The sequence below is a fragment of the Falco cherrug genome, chromosome 11 (genome assembly GCF_023634085.1).
Source record: "Falco cherrug isolate bFalChe1 chromosome 11, bFalChe1.pri, whole genome shotgun sequence".
Classification (NCBI taxonomy): Eukaryota; Metazoa; Chordata; class Aves; order Falconiformes; family Falconidae; genus Falco; species Falco cherrug.
The window spans coordinates 22729419-22753293 of NC_073707.1; the positions used below are offsets into that span (position 1 = coordinate 22729419).

General features: G+C 40.9%; 1 protein-coding gene across 2 annotated transcripts in view; it reads left to right on the forward strand.

The window, feature by feature from the left end:
* DIS3L2 (DIS3 like 3'-5' exoribonuclease 2) overlaps positions 1–23875 on the forward strand; it is a 195498-nt gene that overhangs the window by 26807 nt on the left and 144816 nt on the right. For both annotated transcript variants that reach the window (XM_055723535.1, XM_055723536.1), the window contains one exon: positions 2915–3016. In XM_055723535.1, the coding sequence (XP_055579510.1) occupies positions 2915–3016 (102 nt within the window). The remainder of the gene's footprint in view (positions 1–2914; positions 3017–23875) is intronic.

Here is a 23875-nt window from a genome sequence, read left to right on the forward strand (position 1 = left end):
CTGAATACCACAACCAGCCTTGTCCCCTGATAACAAGCAGAATCAACACCTGCATGAAGATGACTCTGGCTGGTGTGGACAGTCCTCACTGTAAGACAAATGCTTTAGAAAGCTTACTCTTCATACAACATTAATTGCCATAATGTAGGGTTTGCAGCCCTCGTGTTCTGCAGGGCTTCTCATCATTGCCAGATGCTGCAAAAGCTGCAGCTGTGAAAAATCACCCCTTCTCTCCTGCTGGTGACTAGGGCACTGTACCCCTTTCCCTTCAGCTCTGACTTGGCTATGGCTTCATGGAGTTCAAATGCAACAGCTGTTCACCTTCTAACACCAGAAGTCCCAGGCTGTTTCTTGCTGCAGACATGCTCTGTCTGCTTGTCTCATTGCATCAACAGTTGAGAGGAGGGCTCAGGGCCTTTCTTTTGAAGGCTACCCAGAGAATGAGCATTTAAATCTCTGCCTTGCATCTTGTGTCTTCCCTGCATGCAGTAGTGTGGTTTGAAATGACAGCATTGTCCATGTGAAGAATGATACTGCTGAGTGTGAGTGATGGAGGGACTGTGGCTGTGCTGTGCTTTGTGGAAGACACTTCCAGAGCAGATGAAATCACTGCAGATCTCCCTCTTGTCAGAGTGGGATAGAGAGCACTGCCAGTGATAACTGGTAGGTCACGGAGCACTAAAAGCCCCAGCTGTGCTCCCTGATATGGGGGCTGCAGAATTCTTGAAGTCACTGTGGCCAATACAGTACCCTGGGGGCAGATGAGACTTTGCAAGTGATTGTGTTCTGTTGTGATTTGATGTCGTTTTAATTGCATTAGTATTCTGGAGTGCGGGTTGTGCAGAGTAAGGGATGCTGAAGGAAAAAGTGGGATATGCAGGTGTCCTTGGAAGTGTGTAAGTTTGCCCAACAATCATGAGTGTGGAGCTTGAGATACAGAAACGTTTGTTTTTGGAGGCAAACCCCAAAACTAATGGCAATTTCTTAATTACAGCTTTATTGCAGGCTTTGAAATTAGCTGCTGTAAAATAGGTGTGCATACACATATATAAATGTGTGTATATATATGGGTATGTTGTCTGGGATGAGAATGACTGGCTGTAATTCAAGAAAAGGCTTGCAGAGTATGGAGATGCAGCTTTAACTAGGTGTGTGTGACACATAGGGCACCTTTACAGGGGCTGGGGGAGAGGGTCTGCCTTGCATTTTCTCGGGCACAGGAGAAGAGGAAAAGAAGTATAGGACAAATTATTGTGAAAGCCAGCCTGTGTCTTGCAGAGCAGAGCAGCTACACAATACAGACAAAAAAAAATAGTAAAAGAAACAAACAGGCATTTTCCTTAAAAAGTGACTTTGAACTTTTCTTTTTATGTATGTGGTGGATTTAGGTAAAGAGTTGGGGCAGAAGGGAGAGGGTGGAGAGAAATGAGGAATAAGACCATGTGTAAAAAATCTGGCTTTTTGAAAAGAACAGTTTCCAATTTGAATTATGTAGGTCCAAAAGGCTTTGCAATTTTTCTGCATCTTGTCATGGGAGGCAGCTTTCACACAGCTGTTGAGCTGCTGCTGCTTTTCTTTCTAAGAGTAATTTGGTTTCTTGGAGGACGGCCTTAGTTTCACATCATGACGGGGTTCTGCCGTTCTATTGTTTTGGTATCTAAGCAGAGTAAGATATTTATGTGATATTACGGCTTCGTGTTTTCAGGTTATAAAAGACTTTTTCTTGGAGACTGAACACACTGGTAGTTCTGATTGGATTTACTCAAGCATATGAGACTCGGGTGTGTATCTGAGAAGTGACTGAAGTTGTGATTTAAGATTTTAATTCTTGTGAGGCTGGGTTTTTTCATGGAAAGACAATGGGGTACTAATCTAAAGAAACTTGTCTTCTTTTTGTACCTCAAAACTGTGCAAAGATAGCTCTCCAGGAAAAATATATAGACTGCTCATATTGATACTAAACGCTCACATTTTTTGACACGTTCATGGTACTGTAAACAGACACATGGAATTTTTCATATACTGAATTATGGGGAAACAAATGAAAGCAGCAAGAGCACTGTTAATAATTAGCTAAAAAAAGACAAAACTGGCAATTCTTTAAAAACTAAAACCTTTGTGTTGGCATCTTCAGGGAACTTCATCTTTGTTCACCAAATGCAGAAGATCTTCCAAACTAAATCTAGATTAGCCAAATGCCAGACATGTCTGGGGTTGGTAATCATAGTGTGTGCAATTAGTAGAGGCTCTTGTGCAAGGATGTTAACCTAGAGTATTGAGAGAAGATGTTGTGACATGTCTGTTAGTAAAAGATCCTCTGGTGTGCAATTGTAGTCTGTAGTTCTTTTTTGGAATCTCTTCTAAAACTAGTTCTGCCAAATGCAGAATATATGGTGTCAACTCTAAATTTAAAAAACAAAGAGACTACATCTCCAGTCACTCTCCAGGCCACCTTCACAGACTGACGTGCTGATAGTGGAGCTCCATGTCCCTTCTTACCCATCTCACCAGGAGAGCAGCAGGCAGCTCTGCACGGGGCACTTTGCGCAGACTGTAATGCGTCTTGAACAATTGGTTTGAGTGCTTGAGTTTGGGAACTTGATGTGTGAAGAACTGTGACTGCAGAAGACTCTACCCATTCCCAAGACTAACTGCAGAGGAGCTGAGTAGAGCTTGTAGACAATACATCTTGAGGGCTTGGCTCTGAAATAAATAGTGTGGAACTACTGTGCTAGCACATACTGCAAAGGAGCTTATTTGCTGAAAGATACTGCGTGTTGAAGGACATCTGGTGAATCCATTTGATTTCTGTGCCCAGCTGCAGGGTGTTTGTCTCACCAGGGTGTGTGTCTTTTTTGACGATTGTTTTAAACCTCTTAACAACTGTGATTTATTTTTCTTTCTCTTTGACTAGGATGGGACCCGCGATATCTTTATTGATGGAGTGGTTGCTCGCAACAGAGCCCTGAATGGAGACATTGTAGTAGTGAAACTGCTTCCCAAAGAGCAATGGAAGGTCAGTTCAGTATGTTTTTCTGTGATTTGATAGAAAGAGCTTATTACTGTTTTAGCTTGTTACTATTTTCTTCACTAAACATAGGGCCTGAGACAGAGAATAGAGAATTTCCTACAAATCAGATTAACCAAGTTGTAGTTAATGCTGCTGTAGATTAAACCACTTTATCCATTACAACGTTTGGAAGAAGTGATACCTAAAGTGTTGAAACCTCACTTTTTACATGAAATGGCCTTCATCACTGTATGGAGAAGTCAGATGACAAGGCTGGTTCAAAGCATGGTTGTCAGAGGTGACTTTTGATATCTGTTATTTAGCTGTCTTCATGCTGTGGCATTCGATAGCTCTGTGTAGGTGTTTACAGTTGCTTGTGTATTTGACAAGTGCTGTTCACAAAGCTTTAGTAATGATTAACTCTCTCTGATTTGTGAGTTCTCAGTCCATGGAAAGCTTATCTTGTCACAGCTCCAGATTTTGTGGTAATACCCTTCTTTACATGAGTGAAGAATGTGTGAAATGATTGGAGCAATGCAAGTGTGGGACAATCCATTTTTCAATTTAAAGTCTGAGAATTTCACTAAGATCATGCTCTCTGGGTTTTTTCTTTCACTGATCAAACTCAAAGTCCTTTCAAACATCTGGATAATTTTATCTTGTTTGCGGGTTTATCTTTTAACACTGCTGTGCAAGGAAAGTTCTTACTACTTTTCTCTAGTTGCTGGGATATTTAAGCTACAGTTAGCAATTTTAACATGGCTTACACATGTAAGCATGACAGAACTGCTGCAAATTGTTTTCCAAACGTGGTTTTTGAAGTCTTCTTGAGAATGTAAAGACTATTGTATTATCTTTTGGACAGAAGTAATAGTGAGGGTGATTCCAGCAGGGTGGGGAGTGGTCTAAACTACTTTGGCTTGGTGCTTTTTACTCATTCTAGCTACCTTCTCTGCTTGTCTTTGTTTGGAGTTACATGTTTTCAGGCTTGCAAATGCAAGGTCTTCAGGCTGGTCATTTGTTGAACCTTCTACCTTCTCTGTTTAAATCTAATAGCAATGGAAATGATGGTTTGAAACATATTAGAACTTGTCTTATCCTTTTAAGTATGCACAAAATGAGTAAATGATGTAAGTATTGACACATGTAAATACAAAACTACCTTATGCAAAAGGGAATTGTAAATGGGGTCTAAGATACTACCAGTTTATCCATACACAAATATAGGAAAGAGGTCTGCTGCTATCTATGTAACCTCTGAAAAATCAATCTTGAGGGTCAAAGTAAAATTTGTGATAGCTATTAAACAGTTCAAATCAAAGGTCACTAAAGCTGTGATGATTACTGTATGTTTGGATCATTGAATCCATGTACATAAACTATCTTTTCTATCAGACCATTTCATATAGTTGGAAAAATCTAATAGTTTGGGTGCTTAAATCCTTTGCCAGGACCTGCCAGCACAAAGGCTTCTTTGTAGGCTTGATAGAGGTTGCCTAAGCTAGAAGCTTTGTCTGCAGTTTTCAGTTTACATCTGGCTCTAAACAAAGATAAAATGCCCCCCCCCCCTCCCCCCCTTATATTTATTTTCAACAGCAATGTTCTTTTATGAAATCAGGAGGAAGGGTTCAGAATATTCTCCCTGTCTGGGGTAAATGCTGGAATAAATAGAACTGGTGAAGTGGTGTCTGACTGCAAGGAGGCAATTCAGAAGACTTCAGTGTTTTGTAGTATGATTATGATTCTTCCGTGGTGAGTTTAACCTTGCCAAATTAAATAGCTGGAACATGCCAGTCATGTTTTTCAGCCACACAGGTGCTGCCCTGTGTAGTCCTATTTTTTGTTTCTTGCGATCAGCAACTCAGTCAGCGATGACATCCCTTTTCCCCTGCTCCCTGAATCTCTTAGCATGCACTTGTGTTTGTATTAGTTCTGTGGGAAAGGTGCCACTAAGCTGCACTGAAAGATGGTACCTTCTGCCAAGTAATTCATACTGATTAATGATAAACTGTTGCAATCTATTTTAGGTTTTTCCATTTGTTTAGTCTCATGCTGCTGCAAAGCTGCCACATAGGTGTCTTGAGGGTTTTCTCCTTCCCGTTGGGCCTTTTGGAACAAGCTGAACAACTTCAATTATTTCCTTGAAAAACGTAAATCAGGTGTGTGGTATAACTGATGCTCTCAGAGGAGACTTTACAGGCTCCGTACATATTAGGATTGAGAAGTGCATGCTGATCCTTTTTATGGTTCACTGTTACCAACCCATTAGTCTGTGCTCCACTGAGAACTGAGCGGAGTTTTTTGCTGGTAAACCATTGCCTTGCACAAGATAAGGTGGGTCAGGTGCCTGTGGGAGAAAAACACTGGCTGGAGAGCAGTTTCTCCAGGGATATACTGTCTTCTGCTGAACCTGTAATGGCGATAACCTTACATACAGGTATAAATGCCATCGTGAACTGTAAGGGGACGGTGAAATACTCTAGATGTGTGGTTATACTTTATGTAATACCTTCTTGAGAAGGACAGCAATTTTTTTTTTCTTTCAGCCCTCTACTTCCTGGCTTAGTGGTGGGAAATTTATCAGGCTTGAATTTCTCACCATCATGTCCTTCCCAGCGCGCGTATCAAATGCTTGGATGAGCTACTGTGGTTCTTCCCTGTGCTTATTCTGTCTGGTCTGAAAGCTCTGTTTGTTTGTATATCCTCTGGGAGAGCTGCTTGCTGTTCAGCAATGATTGATTTGTCAGTTCATGTTTCTGTGCTTACTATTAGTTCTGATCAAGAGCCAGTAACTTCAGTGTGGCACCACTGGCTTGAGGGAAAGACATTGTGTCCCTGAAATTTGTTATCTTGCGCTCCTCAGGAAGGTGGCTTTCAGCTTCCAGTTAGGGTCGAGCAGCCTGCGTTGTGGTGACCGCATTTGGAGGCTGTATTTCAGAAGTTCCTCTCCTGTCCTCTTGTATTACATCTTGGGAATATTGAGGTGCTATGGTAACTTTCAAATATTTAGCTTTTGTGAAGTAAGGTATTTGACTTAGACTGTTTTTCCAGGTACTTAACCTACTCTTAGTAAATGAGGTCAGAGTATCGTTGCAGTTAGCTAAATTGTCCCCTTCTTACTTCAAGCTGTAGGGCTTCCCTGAATCTGTGCCTTTATCTGCTGGAAGAATGTCATGATAAAAGAGCCAGCGACAGAGAATTTACCTCAGTCCTTGTCAATTATTCTGATAAAGCACCATTTTTCTTTTTTATTTCTTGACTGATTTTTACTACTTTAACTTCCACCCATGAGTTCTTATTCTATTTTATGGAGTTGTGCTTACATCAATTTCAGGAGCTTCATTTATACAGTGGCATAATTACTGGAAGGCAAAAAAATGTTGATACAGTGATTACAGCAATATTTCTCAGGCTCATCAAGGAGTGAAGCAGCGTATCAGTATAAAGGATAAACCTAACCGATCTTTCCTCACAGCCTCTTTTTGCTCTTTTACCATCTGCTTAATTGCTAGACAGAATTTGTTTGATTTCAGATATCTGTTTTGGTTTTTCTTGCAAGATGTAATTTCTTTGGTGGAAAGAAATAGCATAATAAGTTATTTGATATCACTTGGGGCTTGGATTCCTGGCCCAATCTCTGGTGCTTTTAGAGTAGAGTAGTACTTTATAACATGGAATGTTTTTCATGACAACTGTCTCATGCATTGCATGCTATGGCTGAAATTTTAGAGTCTTATTCTGAAAATAGTACCCAGATGAGGACTTTTTGCTGCTCAAAACTGCCTGAAAGGAATTTTGGGGTCCAACCCCCTATTGTTTGCTACAGTATATAGGAGAGATCTCCAGTTCTGCATCTACTTGCAGCAGTGGAATATGAAAGCAATAATAATAACATATACTGTACATGTACATAAAATAATGACTGATTAACCTGCCAGTTTCTTGTGATATCTTTTGTTGTTGTTGTTTCATGAATCATTTCCTCCTCAGTTTAAAGTGCTCCTATGCACTATTTTCAGTTATTTTGATCTTATCAGAAAGTCTCCAAGGCCAAGGATGTAGACCTGTTCAGTTACGTACAGTGTGTTTTGCTGGATAATCGGGTGATGGGTCCAGCATTTTAGTCATGAAGTGTCTGAAAGTGATAGCAACAGTAATTCTTTATAGCTCGTGAAAGCACGTGTTCTGTTCAACACTGAGGTGTCAGGTACAATGCAGTGCAGCAGGAGATCTTAGAGCTGCCTCTTCCAGAGCCATACATCAGTGATAAATATTTAAATGCTTTCTGTACAGAAGACATAAACTACAGTTCACTTTTCCCAGCTGTGACTGGTGTTGGCATAATTATGAACATATGCAAAAAAAGGAACATTTGATTCAAGCAGATATCACAAATATCACCATGTATAGTTTGAACACAGTTATGTATGCTGGCAAGTCACTGCCTCCAACTGTTGGTGAAAACCTATGAACCATTAGTTGTCCGGAGGCGATGCTAGCTTTGGATTTGCCCTCATGAGTAGTGATTCATTTCAACCAAATTCTTCTGAGAGTCAGTTTCTTCTCAAAATCTCCCAGCTAACGTAAGGATAACAGTAACTCAGGAGGAGATGGGGTTCTTAGAGGGTTATCACAGCAATACTGTTGGAGTCTAACAATCAAGAATGTTGTTTGGAAACATTACATTCATAACAAAAAAAGTTCTGGAGAAGTCATTATTGAAATAAGTGTTCTGGCTTGCTAAAAACGTTGAAGTGTAATTCATGATATTCAGGAGTAGACTAGGAAGCCTGAGAAGCCAGCTAGAAAGATGTCCAGAAAAGCAGAGCCATAGCAAATCTGAAAGGTTGATGGATGTTGTAGGGAAGAGGGGTAGGTGTTTTTTTTTAATTCATTTTGTTGTAGGCTTTACAGTGAGGGCTGTAAGTTGATGGTCGCATATGTGTGCATGCGTACTCCTCCCCATCTTGGCAAATCCCCAAACTATAAATTGATGGAATCTGGAGAAGCTTCATTACTTCCTTACTCTCCGATTATGCTGTTCTCTGGATGGCCACATGCTGTTCCACACTGCTGGACCTGATGAACCTTTGCTGTGAGCTGGCATGACTCTTTCCAGACTTTGTTTAGCTCCAGACCGACTGGGTGTGGGATAGCAGTGCAGTACATTGATAGCAAAAAAGCTGAGAAGATAGGAAGTGTTGCTCACCAAGACATGTGTGGCATTACATTTGCTCTTCTTGCAGACGTTGCTTTCACATTTTGTTAATCAAGTATCACTTGAAGTGACTCAACTGACCTCTTAATACAGTGACTTTTAATAGCAAGACCTGGCATGCTTTTTATGGTATATAACAATAAAATTACTATAATGATCTGGGTTGTGTGAGATTGCTGTGACCCAGAGCTGTGTTCAGCCCTTGCCTCCCCCAGATGTGTAAAATAAGGAGGCAGAAATACCAGCTCTTTTGGATGTTGCAAACAACCTTACCATCCTGAGAAGGACTTTTCCTGTCAGTACCTGCCTCTGTCTCTCTGATGGGAAAGCTAAAACCAGGATCCTGAATAATAAAATCTCAAGAAAAGTACAGGCTTTTTGAACAATCTGATGTCCTCTTTATTGTTCCTCCTTCTGTGCTTGGTAAGAGTGATATTAAAAGGCAAATTGTTTAGTTACGTAGGAAGGCAAACTTCTTTTTATTGACTGCTTGCATCATGTCCTACCAGGACAGAATTAAATTGCAGATGTGGTTTGGCTGCATAGATGCAGAGTAAGATAAAAATGTTACCCTTATGTGAACAGTCAAGCATTAAATAATCATTCATCTCGCACACGGTCAGTTGTTATATCCACAGTGGAATAATGGCAGATAAGCCCCTTGTGATGGGGGTGACTTCAGGCTGTGTGAGATACCGCTAAATTTCAGTGTGTGTTGCTAGAAGAGCTTTGTCTTGAATGGAAGGAAGCGCTCGCGGGGGCATCTGATCTTACTTTAGAATAGGAGTCAAGCCAACATTTAATACCTGATCTCTGTTCCTGCGCATTTTTTTTCCCTTGGTCACATGAACATAATCTAGTACAGCAAATTGTTTCCTTTAACAACTAACTTTTCTTCAAGTGATTATTTTATTCTTCCACGTCTTCTGTAAATATGCAGACATCACAGTAGATTATTCTTAATCCAATCTCTTATATAACCACTATCATTTTGGATTTTTCTTAGTTCTTCGTTCCTGTGGAATTAGTATTTCTTAGAACTGTTTGGTTTTTGCCAGTTTGGAGACTTATTTGGTGATATCACATGAGTATTTGGAGCCCACACCTTAAAAGAGAGAGTCAGGATACCTGTTGTTGTGATGGGATTGGTTTTTGGAATGTCACGCACATTAAACTCACTTAACTTTTTACAAACGCTTTCTTGAAAGACTGTCCAGTTTTTCAATAGTCTGGGTTTATTTCAGATCCACATAATCAGGAATAAGTTTAAATGAAGTGTGCTGATGATAAAAGTTCCATCTGGCCTAAAAATTGTGCAGTGAACGTTAAGCTCTGTTTGTTTAAGGAGATTGTAGCCCTAATTTAGCCTGATAACTGGAGAAAGGAAGAGCTTCTATGACACTGAAAAGCTGTTAATCTTTAAAGTCCCTAGGTGAGGTGGATTTGGATTGTATCCTAAGTTCTGAAGAAAAATGCTACATGTCTATTTGCATGTTTGTTCTTGTCATAAGCTGGCTGAGAAAAAACAATTGGCTGCAGTATTTACATGTGGTCAAAGCTACTAAGGCTGGCTCATTAACTCTTGTATTTCCTTAACTCATGTTTATTTTTCTTAAAGCCATAAATCAGAGGGAAAAGGAGTCTAAAATAGAGGTGATTTATGTAAATGAAGAATTGCAGCAGCTGGAGGAGTGACAGGGTTTTTTCTACAACAGGTTCTTTGGAGCAGGAGGTGGGACCCCATTTATAACCAGGTGGTTCTTGGAGATAAGGAAGATATTTGTCATCAGGGATGAGATGCCTTGAATTTGTTGTTGGCACAAGATAATTTGTAACTAGCTAAGATAAAGGCACCTGAAGTCTAATAGTTTGGTTTTGAATCAGCATGCCGCTAGCTTCAAAGGGCCAGGATGGTTGCACCTTCTCCTAAACACTGTTCTTGTGTTTTCTTCCAGATAAGGCAAAATGTTGAGGAGATTTCCTGTCCTCCCACTCCCACCTGTCATTGTAACATTATTTGCTATCAGGGGATTTCCTTCTCAAACTTCTGAAGCCAACATCCCAACTGCTAGGCACATCACAAGAGCTAGGAGTGTCTGGAATCTGTTCTTGGTGCAGTCGCGCAGTGGAGGGTGGCCAGTGACTTATATGCATCAATAGCAGTTTTCTTAGCACTGCTGACATAGGGAGTCTTGCTTGCTACTTGATATTATCCTTCACCCGATGATCACACAAAATCAATGCCCTGGAACCTGTAACTGTGGCAGCATCTCTTTCTGCAACATCTTGAAGAATTGCAAGTGATGGTTTTTCAGTCAGGTTTCTTATTTAAGAGGTGCCACTCAGAACACTGAAAGATAAATTAAAATTCCTCCTGATTATCTTTTCCCACAAATACTTCATTGCTTCAGTAGTTGTGTACTTGACATTATTTCTCAGCATGTGCTTACTGATAAGGCAACTGGTGTGGGTTTTTGAAGGTCCCAGATTCTGTCTGCACTTTCCAGTTTTTGTCCCTGCTTTAACTACCTGGAGGCTTTTTAAAAAGGATTGGTAACTGTTCTAGGAGAATACTGCAGGACAGAGGGCTGATCCATCAACTCTGCCAAAAGGGTATTTCCTTGCTTTCTCACTGTTTCTATTGGTTTATTTTTGTTTTCTGTGTTCTGTCATGTCAGGCAATAACTGTTCCATGAAAGTAGGTCTGTCTGTGTCTCTTACAAGTTTTTTTAGGTTTCCAGTATGCTAACGATTCATCCATCTTCAGCTATATCACCTCCTGGGGTTGAAGCATTTCTTTGTTTTTAGCTTTGTCTAAATTACTTTAAAACAGAGAGCAGTGCCAAAACACATACTTTTCATTGAGCAGTTTTGGAAGTGTGAAAATGAAGACTTGGCATGATTTAATTAGCACTTGTGTATTTTGGTTGCAAAAAGCGACTGGCAAAGAATTCCCCAGACATTGTTCTCTATTCTGTCTGAAAAAGATCCTGCATAAAGGTGTATAACCTGCTTAGTTCTTGTTGGTGCTTGGAAGTCCTCACTGTAATGCTTCTGCTAATTAGTTAGCTTCCAGGACATCCTTCTGTTCTTGTTCTCCGTGCTTTTCGCTTGTTTGCTGGAATTAACATTGGCTAGTTTTGTCTAAGCTCTACAGAAATTGGCATGTCTTTTCCTGTGGTCTCTTTAAATCCCTCTTGGCATCGTGTTTGCCGGGTTGGTGCTGTCAGGGGGAAGTCAGAGGAGCTGTGTGAAGTGGGAAGGTCATCTCAGCAGCTTCTCTTTCTTCGCCTGATGACTGTTGGGCATGGGGAGGCAGCTGGGTCCTGGTGCAGTACTTAAGTGCAGTAGCCAGGTAACTCATCTCTATGCCCTACTTGATTTCTGCCCCCCCGTCTCCCCCAGTAAAGTGAATTTCATCCAGGGTTTTATCACCCCTTTGTGTGTCAGATTGCCTGAATGTTTTTTATTTTCTGTGCAGATCAGGTCTGCAGCTGTAGCCCCTTGTAGTCAGTACAGCTGCTGTGATGGTCTGGCTTAGGTTTGGACTTGCAGCTCTTCTCCTTTCAGCGCAAGGATGAGAGCTTGTGCAGCGATAAGCATCCTCTCCAAAGGATCCCATCCACAACCAATCTTGGTAGAGCCCAGCTGTGTCTGATGCTGCTGCAGGACCCATACCCTGCACAGCCCGATTGCCTTGGGAACAGCTCGCTGCCCAGCACAGTCTCTTTCTAACCCAAATCCTGTCCCGTGACCTTTAGGCTCATGCTCTTGGCAAAGCTTGGAGCTTTGTGAATGCCTTTCCATTCAGCCATTCTCCCGCAGTTGTCCTTTAAGTGTATAGTTGGCTTGCTGGTGTTAGAGCGGCAGCGTATGGCCTCCCTGCTAATTTCTTTCAGTATCTCCGTATTAGAGGGAACACACCAGTGGCCCTTTCTGGTGACTGCACCTGGCCAGGAGCACTGTTGCTGCCTTCTGTGCTGAAGAGCTGCACAGTGTCATCACCACTGCCACCCCAGGGGAGAATAAATGGCTCATCTGGCTATTTATCTAGCTGAGCAGGGGTCTAATGCCATGGGAGAGTGCTGTGTCGGCAAGCCATCGGGTACTTGAGCTCAATTGTTTGGTCTGTACTGTACCATGTAGACATATCCAAGGTTAATGTGTGACCATTAGTTTAATCTGATTTAGTTTGGTAGCTATGCTTTATGCATAGACCGAGCAGTGTTTTGACAGCATGGCATTACTTTATCTGCTCTTCCTGTTTTCCCCCTCATATTCCTGAAGCTTTCTCTAACTGTTCATTCTTTTTTCTTCTCTGCACAGTTGTTGAACTGTGGATGTAATATGTTTATCAGCTCAGATTCGCGTCTTGGAAACTTAATTTACCTTTTTATGTAACGCTTTATCACTAATGCATGGTAACGTTTCCTGGCAGGATATGCATTGTTAAAATTCGTTTGCAGGGGGAAAAAAAAGAAAGGCATAAAAAAAAAAAAAAAGCATAAAGCGGATGGCTCCCCTCCTGTAAGGTTCAAAAGTTTGTAAAGCAAAAAAGGAAAATATTCTTCATGGTACCTGACATCATTTTAGTCCCACCATCCTACTTTCCCATGGGGTGACTCCTATCAGTGGCTAAGATATAACGGAGCCCAAGGACTAGGTGTGGTGGCAGCTGTCACTGTCAAGTAAAGGAAAGACTGGGAGGGGAAGTTCTGCCCTTGTCAGGGCAGTGTCTCCATCTATACAGTAATTTCCTATGAGCTGACCGAAACCTTGGGCAGACATTTTGCTAACAAAACCACTACTACATGTCAAAATTATTATTATTTTTTTTTGGCCATTGTCTTTTTGTCACTGAAGGAGTCAGCATTATTCAGTGGTCAGTTACTCAGCTGTCCACCCTCTTGCGCCAGCAAAGCCACTTAAGCCAGTTAACAGCCCTGGTTTCTGGGGGATGAGTGGCACATCATTGCAGCAAACTTCGGTGACATGGGGGTGGTCCTGGGGCTTGAGGCTTGTCTTTGAGCAATTAGTTGCTATGATCGTAAATAAACTGTTAGACTGTGCTTCAGAGCTTCCGTTCCCAAGCACTGATCTCTAAGTGCTTTGTGAAAGAAAGAAAAAAATAAAAAAAATAATCTGCAGTTAAACTAATCTCCTCTAACAATGTATAATGCGTTCTGAGGACCAGTGCCTGAGGGAAGGGCGTTGTACAAAATGATAGACAACAAAATATACATAACTCTTTGTGCAGGGATTTTAGTGGTATTAGGCAACAGAGCTCCCAACACCGGCATATCATCCTCTCTGATTAAACACTGTGGTTTCACCAGCTAAGGATCGATTACTTTAGAAAGCGTTAAGTATTTGTCAAATACTCTTTCTTGGGATATTTCACATCCGGATCCTTTTGTCTTCACAGATTTGCCTCAACACCTCTGCTGCTCAGCAGGCTGGGTGTGCTCCCTCCTACCCCTCCTCGTGGCCCAAATGCCATGCCTTGGACCTTGCCTTGGCCTTAGCTTCTCAGATAAAAGTAGCTGGTTGCATAGGCTGATCCATGACACTTGGGCGAGGTGAGGGACCAGGGTGAGAGCAAATACTTGCCTCTTGGAAGTAGCTCTATGCCCTTGTGTCTATTAAAGAAAATGGTTTGCCCTTTGCAGATGTAAGGAGGTGTATAGCATGGTTTCTGTGCCCTGGCTAGCAAGAAAACCAAGGAAATGCTCTTTGTTTAAATTGCATTGACCATTTTTAGCGTAAAGTGTTTTTCCAGCTGAGTCTGTGGCTGGAGGTACTGTACATTATAGGATTATAACATAAAAAAAGTGATGAAACATCAACATTGAATTTTAAATTTGCCACAGGTGCTGTTTTATTAGTTGATGCTACCTGTTATAATTTTTCAAGTCTTTATTTTTCAGAGTTAGGGAGAACAGCATTGGAATAAATACCTTCCTGACTGTGTTGCATCCTCTTGGCTCTGAAATGAAAAATAACGTGGGCTCAACAAAACCTGTGTTCTTTCCCAAGATATACCAAGGAAAGCTTGCTTTATTTCTTTACCAGATATACACAACCTTTTCTTCACAGTAAAAATATTGTTTCCCCTCATCTTTGATACATGGTTGTGAAAAAAATTCTACCCCGAACCAGTCAGATGTTTCCAACATAGTCTTCCTGATATTGTCACAGCGCAGAAGTAAACACAGAATAAATGAGCTGAGAACAGAGAATCCCAGTTCATGTGTCTTTGATAAATGAAAGTGATGACAGATGATTTTTTTAAGAATTTTCACTGTAGAAGGTTTAAATCATGCCTTTAATACATTACATGTTAGAGGATATTTATGCTTGTGTAAATGTATTTAAAGTCGAGGTTAGTCAACCTTCCAGTGTTACAAGCTTAGAGCATTGAGCACAGGTCTACGATAAAACTTGTTATGGGCAGAAAACTCACTTTAGCGGTTTCTTTTGAAGTTGACGTTTTATGAACAAAATTTGGGAAGTCTTTTCAGTGGTTCTTCTCAAATTAAAGTAAAATGCTGTGTGTTGAAATGGTTTCATTTCATGGTACAACAGCATGTGGAAGGACTTACCTGAAGAATTTTCTCTTAGGCTGAAGCTTTGCAGCTGATGACTCCAGGATGAAAACTAGACACGTTTGCTTCCACTTAGCTACAAAGGGAGGGAAAAAACCCAGGAAACACCCAGAGTCTTCAGGATGTGTTTAAACATTTGGGTGTTGCTTTGGAAAAGCTAATATTCATTAGAAGTGAATATCTTTAGAATCTTGTAAATCGTATAAGTGCATGTGACGGTTTTGATATGACAGATGAGTGTGTTAGGCCAGCAATGGAGAAACTTCACCTCAAGCTGCTGCTGGCACGTTAGACAGGAATGAGCCACTCCCTGTGGAGGTCAAGAGTACATTGGTATTTGTGTGACAATTTTTGACTGTTTGAAAGGAACAAGAGCAATTTAAGTTCCCAAGTAATGTGTAGTTACTTGAACTGTAGCTTTGCAAGGTTTTGAGCTCATACACTGGAGTAACATACTACTAGAATTTCTGTGTTTTATCATTAAACAAAAGTAAGACAGACGACTACTTGTATTTGGGGGCTATAGCATGCTTGTTTCACTGTGCCTCAGTTGCAATATCCATATATTTTGTATGACTTGCTGTGAAATATTCATATGAGTGAGTATAGCTTGTATAGTGAGACAAATTTGTGTATTAATTTACCTTGACCCCTAATTGCAGAGCACCATAGCAACTTTCTGTTATTCTTTTAGATCAGATCTCAGTACTTTTTAGAGCTTGCTGATTCTGGCTCATTGTTTTATATTGTTAGCAGTTTTGCAGCTGTTAAAGGTTTAAGTTGCATCTTTCAATTACCTATTCATAGTTTTCTTCAGTGTCATTTGAAGTGGAATTTGGTGGGAGCAGCTTATAAAGTCACAATGAGAGGATAAAATAAGAGGCATGCAGTTTAATGGTGTGAGAAGCAAAACTCGTTTTCATCCAGCTTTTTAAGTACTGGTTTTGTTTTTAACTAGCCTAGACTAAGGTTTTGATAAACCAGGGGTGTATGGACTGTGCTGGGGAAAGAAAGCAATATTCTGTTAAGAAATCATGAAAACCATTCATGTTGTAGAGCTTGGCTAGTAATTGTACTTGTAGGACTGTGCATAATGCAGTGAAACAACTTCTGGGAGGTTTTAAAACAACTTTACAACGTGGTCAAATTAGAAAGAAAATTGTTAATTAAGAATTTAATAACTTGCTTGGTTTTATTATGGTGGAGCCCCATTAAGATTTTACAAGGAAAGCAGGTCTGATCATGTACTTGGTTTGAAGTCAAGTTTGCATTGCAGATAGCCGTTGTTCTTCAGAAGCCTTTCTCAGTTGGTTTGAGTATGCTCCTTGGAGGAAGGATGCCTTTGGTGGTGGTGAGTGGCCGTGTCTACTCATGGCTGGCAGCACAGGTGTGTTGTTACAGAGTGGGAACCGGTCCCTCCCTAGTGCTGGAAGACATGATGTGAACTGGTAGGTTATCGATAACCTTTTGTATGTTTAACGAGACAAATCCTTCCGTTTAATTGTTTCACTCAGAACAAATGCTTATCACCGGATGTTTTTGGACTTGTATCCCTTTTAATTTGTTTTGGATCAGGGACTGTAAAAGCCATTTAATCATCTGCAACATGCAGCAAAAGCTTTAACTTCAGAAAAGGGCAGTGAAGGGGGGCCAGGGTTTCTGAGGGGTGCTGCCCCAGCAGAGTGCCCCTGGAGCTGCTGATGCCACTGAGCAGTGCCTGTGTGCAGGGGGGTGTCACAGGGTTTGGAGCAAGTATTCCCCAGCTTATTATAACTGCTTAAGCAAGAACTGCAATTATTCCTGGTGCCTCCTGTGCAACCTCCTGGTATCATTCGACTTCCCCCAGTGCTGCATATATAACTGGGGTCTAGGGTTATAAAGTACTTTATTCAGTAGTTTGTGGGCAAGAACAGGTAGGCTGAGGTGTGGGGGAGTGTGTGCGTGCTTCAGCACTTCACATAGCTGACCTCTACCCTTCATGTTATCTCCTTCGTTTACTTCCTCTCTGTGTCCTCCATCCCCTGGTGCCAGCGCCCAGCATAGTCAAACTATGGAGGTGGAAGAGGTGACTTTATGGTCCCAAATGAAGAAGTGGGATTTGAATTTGGATCCTCAGCAGCACAAGAACAAACTGCGGGGTGAAGTGCTTGCTGCTTCTCATAATGGTGTTATGGCATAGTTGTAGCATGGTACATGGTAAAACAGCAGCTTTAAGGGTGAACAGACATTTCAAAGCAAGGCAGAGAATTTAGAGAGGTATTAAGCAAAAAGGAAAAGAAAACAAAAATGTTTTACTTGAGAGGGAGTTAACTTGGTTTTCACATGTCCTCAGTAGCTCTTGGGACAATGTAGATGTTTTGTGTACTAATAGTTTTTGATGTGGTAGCTGTCATCAACAGGTGGATGTCAAGGCCAACAAATACACTGTTTTTTCTGGTGAGAAAGCAAATGGAAAGGGTTTCCTAAAGCTGTGGGCTGCCTGGGTAGGGTCTGAGAACTTGCCTGTCTTCTATTTTATCAGCTTAGGATGAATGGTGAGTCATTGTTAACTGCATGGTGTGTTTCATTATTGGAGACCTGTCAGAAGAGTTGATTAATAATCCAGAGCATTTGGATTAAGTGTGATAAAACTATCATAACAAAGTACTTCAGTGCCTAACTTGATGCTGTGAAGAAAACCCTGTTATCTTAAAAGTGTGTGTATGTGAAAGGGGCTAACTTTTTCGTTTTTTTTACAAGACAAACATAAACTCAGTTGGTGAGTTGCAGAGTGGTGGTGCTGTTTCCAGAGGCTGCTTTCCAAACTTTCCTGTCATGAAGTGGAGCTGAGATTGTCCTGTCTCTTGTGGAGTCTCAAGAATATACTTCTCAAGACCTCTTCAGTTACATGACAGTTGTTATGGAAACAGCTTGATGAAAAGATACATAAATAATTGTAATGAACACAAATTTACTTTCTTCTCAATTTTCTGGAATAGCCTGCCTTTTTACTGTGTGCAAATTTGCCTCTTTTCTTCTGTCAACTTGCTTAAACAATTTATCATTAACACATTTACTGTATTACAATTTACCTTTGTAGTTATTCTTGAAATAACTTCTTCCAAGTAGGGAAAATTGTTAAATGTCATCCCATACTTGCTTTTACCCAGAGGGGAAGATTGAACAAGTGAAGATTGCTTTGAGTTCAGCAGATCTGTATGAAGCAGCTTTAAATTTATTGGGCTTGTTTAATGAGTGTATTGAAAGCTCAGTGAAGCTGCCTGTCTCAGAGTCCAATAATTGTATACAATGTACTGCAAGGGAGAGATACTCCCTTCCTTTCTGGTAAAAAGGAGTAGCAGTCTGTAATTTTTAGTAATGAATGTTTGGAGGTAGCACAGTCCAGACTCAGTGTCTGAGCTGGCCACCTTGTAAAGGTTTGATGTGATTTCCTTGTTCTGTAATTTCTAGTGTTGAAGCGAGAGTTCTTGTAGGATGACTAACACATTTCAGCACCTGTTAAGGCACTTTCGGAGACCCAGTGTTCTTCAGAGATGAAATATTTTATTAATGACATAAGCAGGTGTCAAGGCTAGTTCAGTCACATGTTTTTGAGCTGTGCTTCTGAATTTTGCTGTTCTCAGATTCAGTTTGCAAGAGTGTTGAATGGAGTTAATGCTTGACGATGTGATGCTTCCCCGCGGGGCTCATTAGCACCATGGCTTTGTAACTCTTTAACACAACCAAACACATAATTTTTCTTGTATTTCTACTTTGCATTATGGTGTTTACTGCATATTTAAGAGAATTGGAAGCGTGTTTGGAATATTAAGAATATATTGCTACAGGCAGACACTGATTCTTTCTGTTTGAGGTATAACTCTTCCAGCAGTGTTGCAGGTAGCTCATCACTGCTTTTGCGTAGCCTGAGTGATTCAGTTTGTTACAGTGTGCAGCCATCCATTTCATACTGGAACAGAAAGTTTATCCGGAGGCAGAGGCAAGAACTCATGGGAAGTTGTAGGGCAGAGCTTTAGTCTCTCAGCAGGGAATAGCTGGCTTTCATGTAACTGAGATGCACATATATAGTGGTGGGCTTTATCAGACTGAACCAAGATAAAAGTGACAAAACTGAATATAAATAAGTATATTAATAATTTCTGGGAATGGCTAAGCTATTAGAATTTGGAAGCACGAATCAAAGATTTGCCAGGTTAGCCTGTGGTGACCACTAGGAGAAGAGTTTGCCCAGGAGAAATGAGTTATAAAGTAATGCAAGACTTTCTAAAGAAAAATGTTGCACAATCAGAGTTTAATGACCAAAGGTGATGGCTTTATGCTGCCATCATCAGTGTTTAAATCCCCAGTATTTTTGGTTTGCACCTGTTTTTACTGATCTCATAGCTGGCCATTGTTACAGAATGAATGTGGAATTGGGTTGAGACACCAACTTTTATTTTATTTTTGGATGGGATGAACTACTTATCACAGTAATGTTTCTGTACTTGTGATTATGGGCTCTGTCAGTATTTCCATTATAAATTTCTGGATTTTTTTACAGGAGCTTAAAACTCTATTGTAAAAATTTGTTCTTGGCAGAAAAATTGTATACAAAATCTCAGCTCAAATAAGGCTTTTTAATGAATTTTGAGGGAGGGAATGAAAACCTGAACTGCTTTGTAAGCTGAGGTTACAGACAAGTATACACTGTAATCTCTTGTTAGTGTTACTCATCTTGTAAAGAAGTAGCAGAAGAGAAACCCCTCAGTATTAGTCCCTTGCCCTGCATTACATTTTAAATTGAGTTTTAACGATTGAGTTTAACTTTTGATTCATTCTTTGGAAAAGCTTTTGGTAGAACAGCATTCATTGCCAGGCAGGAAAAACAGACCAGAGGGTATCTGGCATCAATAAGCAGCCAAGTTTGCAGTGGCCAGTCTTTCCCAGTGGTCACTGCAGAGAGAGGCTCTTCAAATTGCTGGTTGCGAAGATGGGATACACCTTAATTATGGTAATGGTAAAACAAGTATGCCATTCCTATTCACTGCGTCTTTCAGTGCTGCAGGGGATGATCTGAGATCATCTTTAATGAATGTATATTTTCATTGGGTTAAATAAACCTGAATATTGACGTCATGAAAATAAGCTGAGAAGCCTGGTGGAGGATGCTGATGCATTTTACTCTTTTAATAAACAGTTCTTCAAAGTTTAATGAAGCATACTGTGTTGCTAAAGGTAAATACAAGCAAACTGAGCTATAGACATTTCGCTTGAGGTGCTTGCTTTGTAATAAGATTTGTCACTAAGTAATGTGAGCAGATCCATATGACGCAAATGCCAGCAGTTCTTTCCCTGCACCGTCTCAAGAGGAAACCTTTTGATACTAATTGTTTTCATGAGAAAGAGAAAACACTGCAGCAGTATTAAGTCCTCAGCAAAATGCTGAGCATCACTCACCCGTTTCAAGAAGCATCCTTAGTACAGCTTGGGCCCCTAGTGTGGTTTAACTTCCGTTAAGCTGGGCTCCTTTCAAAGGCAATATGTGTATAACCTTGTTCTCATCTCTTCCCTTCTGTTAATGTGTTTTCTCTTCAGTAAAAACTTCCTAAGAGTTCTGTTGAGCATTAACAATGTGCAGCACCCAGTATGATGTGTCCCTGGTTCTGACTGGGGCAGCTGAGCACAACTAGAAAATAAGTAACACTGGGAAGGATGCATTTTGTCAGAGATGGCTGTGTGTAGAACCTGTACATTCAATGGGCATTTCCTTGCCTTCCAGCACAGAAGGAGATTAGTTCTTTAGTGCTGCTGCTGCTGTATGTGTATAAATGAAGCTATGTAACAGCAAAAAGTCATAGCGGAAAGGTAGTTACGGAGAACACTTTTGTGAACAGAGGTGAGTTCAGTGAAGAAGTTTTAATAAAAACTTTAGGTTTATGTTACTGTAATAGACAATTACCTGAACATTTCAGAATCAGATAATTTGGTTCTAAATGAAATTTTGGTTTAAAATCTTTTGCCCAATGTATGAAATAATTTTGGATAGGCATGGATAACAAAATTGTCAAAAATTCTTATTAATAAGTGCCTGAAACTTATGAAGAGGTAGCTATGCTGTGGTTGTAATTGTGGAGTCATTCATGAGTTTGTTTCTGTTTTGCTGTTCTAATGACTTTCCCAGGTGTGATACAACTGAATGATGTCTCAGGTGATCTTTAAATAGGAATCCAATAATTGCTGTGATCAGTGATAAGCCTGTTAGCTTTGTGTAGAAGTAAGAATCCCCCAATGACCAAAAAAAAAAAAAAGGTGCTTAGTTTTTGAAACAGTGGGACATTTGTTTCTCTCTTGTCCTAATTTCAACGAGCAGCTGTAAATAAACTGATGCTGCCCTTCTGTTATGCAAGTACCTGCTGTGAAAGTCATACCTGTGGCTGTGAAACCCTGAACATGGTCTGTGTGGTTAAGTGTTAGTTCCTGGGTGGGAAGAAGAGAGAAGGCCTCCCTCTGTTCATAGAGGGCTAACTGGTGTGTTTGTGTTTCTGATAAGCCTCAAAGTAATGCTTTGAATGTAGGTCAAATATTTGGAAGCATTAGTCCTCACATCTGAGTCTAAACAACCAAACAGCATCCCCATTTTCTGAGCAAAGACATACCTCCCTCACTTTCTCCTGGGACACCTGCCTCCCCAGCTGTTCTTCTTTGGCATGCCCTTGCTTTGATACCCATGAAGCAGAGTAATTAGAGATACTTAATTTATGAAAACTGTTCAGGTATTTGTTTGCGGTTCTACCGCATATCCATGCAGCTGCTTTGCTATTTTCAGCCTTGTTTTCACACTTGGACTCTGCCTTTCTAGCCGTGTAAAATTCAGCTGTAATATCTTCAGGACAGAATATGCAAATCTGCCTAGCACAGCGTCGTAGTGCAAACTAGTTGAGATGGTTTGAATGATTTACCAAAAGTCTTGGGCGCTTGAGAGCAGGATTATTTTCCTTGAACAGGATTACTTCCCTTATGCACTTCATAAAGAACCTGCTGAGAGTATGAGATTGATATGGAAGTCTGGGATTTCCTGGCTGCAACAGTGGTTTAATATGAAGGCACCTGCACTTTCTAACTAGGCATTCAAGGACTTCTCTGTGCATTTGAGTCTCTAAGTCAGGAAGCCCAAATAAATGGATATGTAACAGGTTTAGGTCACAGGTTGGGAATGTTCCCAGTTTGATAACCCAGCCAGAACCTTTTTTATTTGCAGGAACCTTTGAGCAAAATGTGCTGCTGTCATCTCCCTCTTCTCCTCCACAGGCACTTTGTGCTGTATGTTGTAGTGAGATTTTGTCCAGGGTCAGAATTTGCTGATAACTAGTCTGATGGAGTAAGTTTGGCTCACAGTTTGTCTTCTCTTCAGAAATGCCTTTAAGGGACACAGAAAGCTGTCAACAGTAGAGGAAGCTGTTATCTTTTATTCCCAGTGAATCATCTGATTTTCTTTTCCTCCACTACCATGCTTGCAGGGATTATCTCCTCAAATTCCTTTTGTCTGTGGGTGGTCCTCTTTAGCTGTGGCTGTCGCTATTCTGCCACAGCTTCCCTGGAGCACAGAGGCTTTTCAGGGCCTGTCCCAGGGCGATGGGCAAGCTACTGAATTCACAGTGGTCTTGGTGTGTAGGACTGGAACTGGCAGCAGCGCAGCATGCCAAAATACAGTTAACCTGATGGTCAGTTGATGTCTCAACCCATTTCCTAGAGGATGGAGCTGCTCGTAGGGAGATGCTGCTCTGGCAGATGGTACCTGCTGGCTCCTGTATGGAAAATGTAGTGTTAGTGGGCTTCCAGTCTTCTGTTGCTTAAAGTCTCCAAATTTCCTGGGATGCACCTCCAGCACCTGTTATGAAATCCCTTTATCTTCACACTAAAACATGGCTGTCTGCAAAGGAAGCACTGGCTATTTTTGGGTGGTTTACTTTAATAGTATCGTGCTGGCATTGGGGGAGGCTGTTTTCTTGGTTGGAGCCATATTTTGATATAATTGAAATCTGATTTAGGAATTAATGTCCATGCCAGTTTCCCTGGTGTGACAGAGTAAAGACTGTAGGAGCAGGATCTGATTTTGTTGAGCTCCTTTGATGGGATTGAGGCAGACGTAGTGGGATGCACTCAGCCCAGAGCAGCTGCATTTTTCTTTCCGTGTCCTCAGAGGAACAGTTGATCACAATGTAAGTGCAAGAATGTTCCTGCAGAAAATAAAATGACATAAAGATAGGGCAGCCCATCTGTTGACTGAATGCAGCCATGAAGATGGATGACTGGTAAGACTTAGGGAGCTAAGAACCATCTGAAGCACTCCTAGAGTGGGAGTCAGTGGTGCTTCAGCAATGACTTGTTGAGGTTCCTGATGCTCTTCTCACACTGTGTGAATAAATAAGCAGACCTGGGCTGATGGAACACACCAGTCAAAGGAAGTTCCCACTGGGGCATATATACTCTGAAAACTTCCATAAATTGTTCTGTAATATGACAGTTTCCAATTATGGGTTTTCATAATAAGAGGCTTACTGGCAACCAGTAATGCAAGTTAACTGTGGAAATTTCTATTGCTTTTCTTGGCCCTGTGCACTTCCTGAACAGTGTGTGCTTTGTCCCAGGTGTACCATTCTGGGCTTTGAAAGTATGTCAAAACATGCACAGGGCTGAGACCCCTGGGAGATGGCACTTGGAGCCTGATCAAAAGGAACAAAAAAGGAAGTGAGGGGCTTAAGGTGTGAGCCCCAGTGTGTTAACTCTCAGTTGATTTGTTTGTTTCCTGCCTTAAATTTAGAGTTACAAGTGCTGATCACCAGTAAGAGATTTTCTTAGACATATGGGAAATACTTTTCACACAGTTCTGAACAAGGCTTCAAACCTATATAGCCTTGGGAGGTATAGGTATGCAAATATCTTGGATAGCCCTTCCAGTACATTTTGATTAGTTTGCATTGTCAACCTGCTTTCCTCTTACGGGCACGTGCGGGTGCAGGCTTGTTTGGTTTATGAAATGTTGAATAAGTCTCCAAAGAGTAT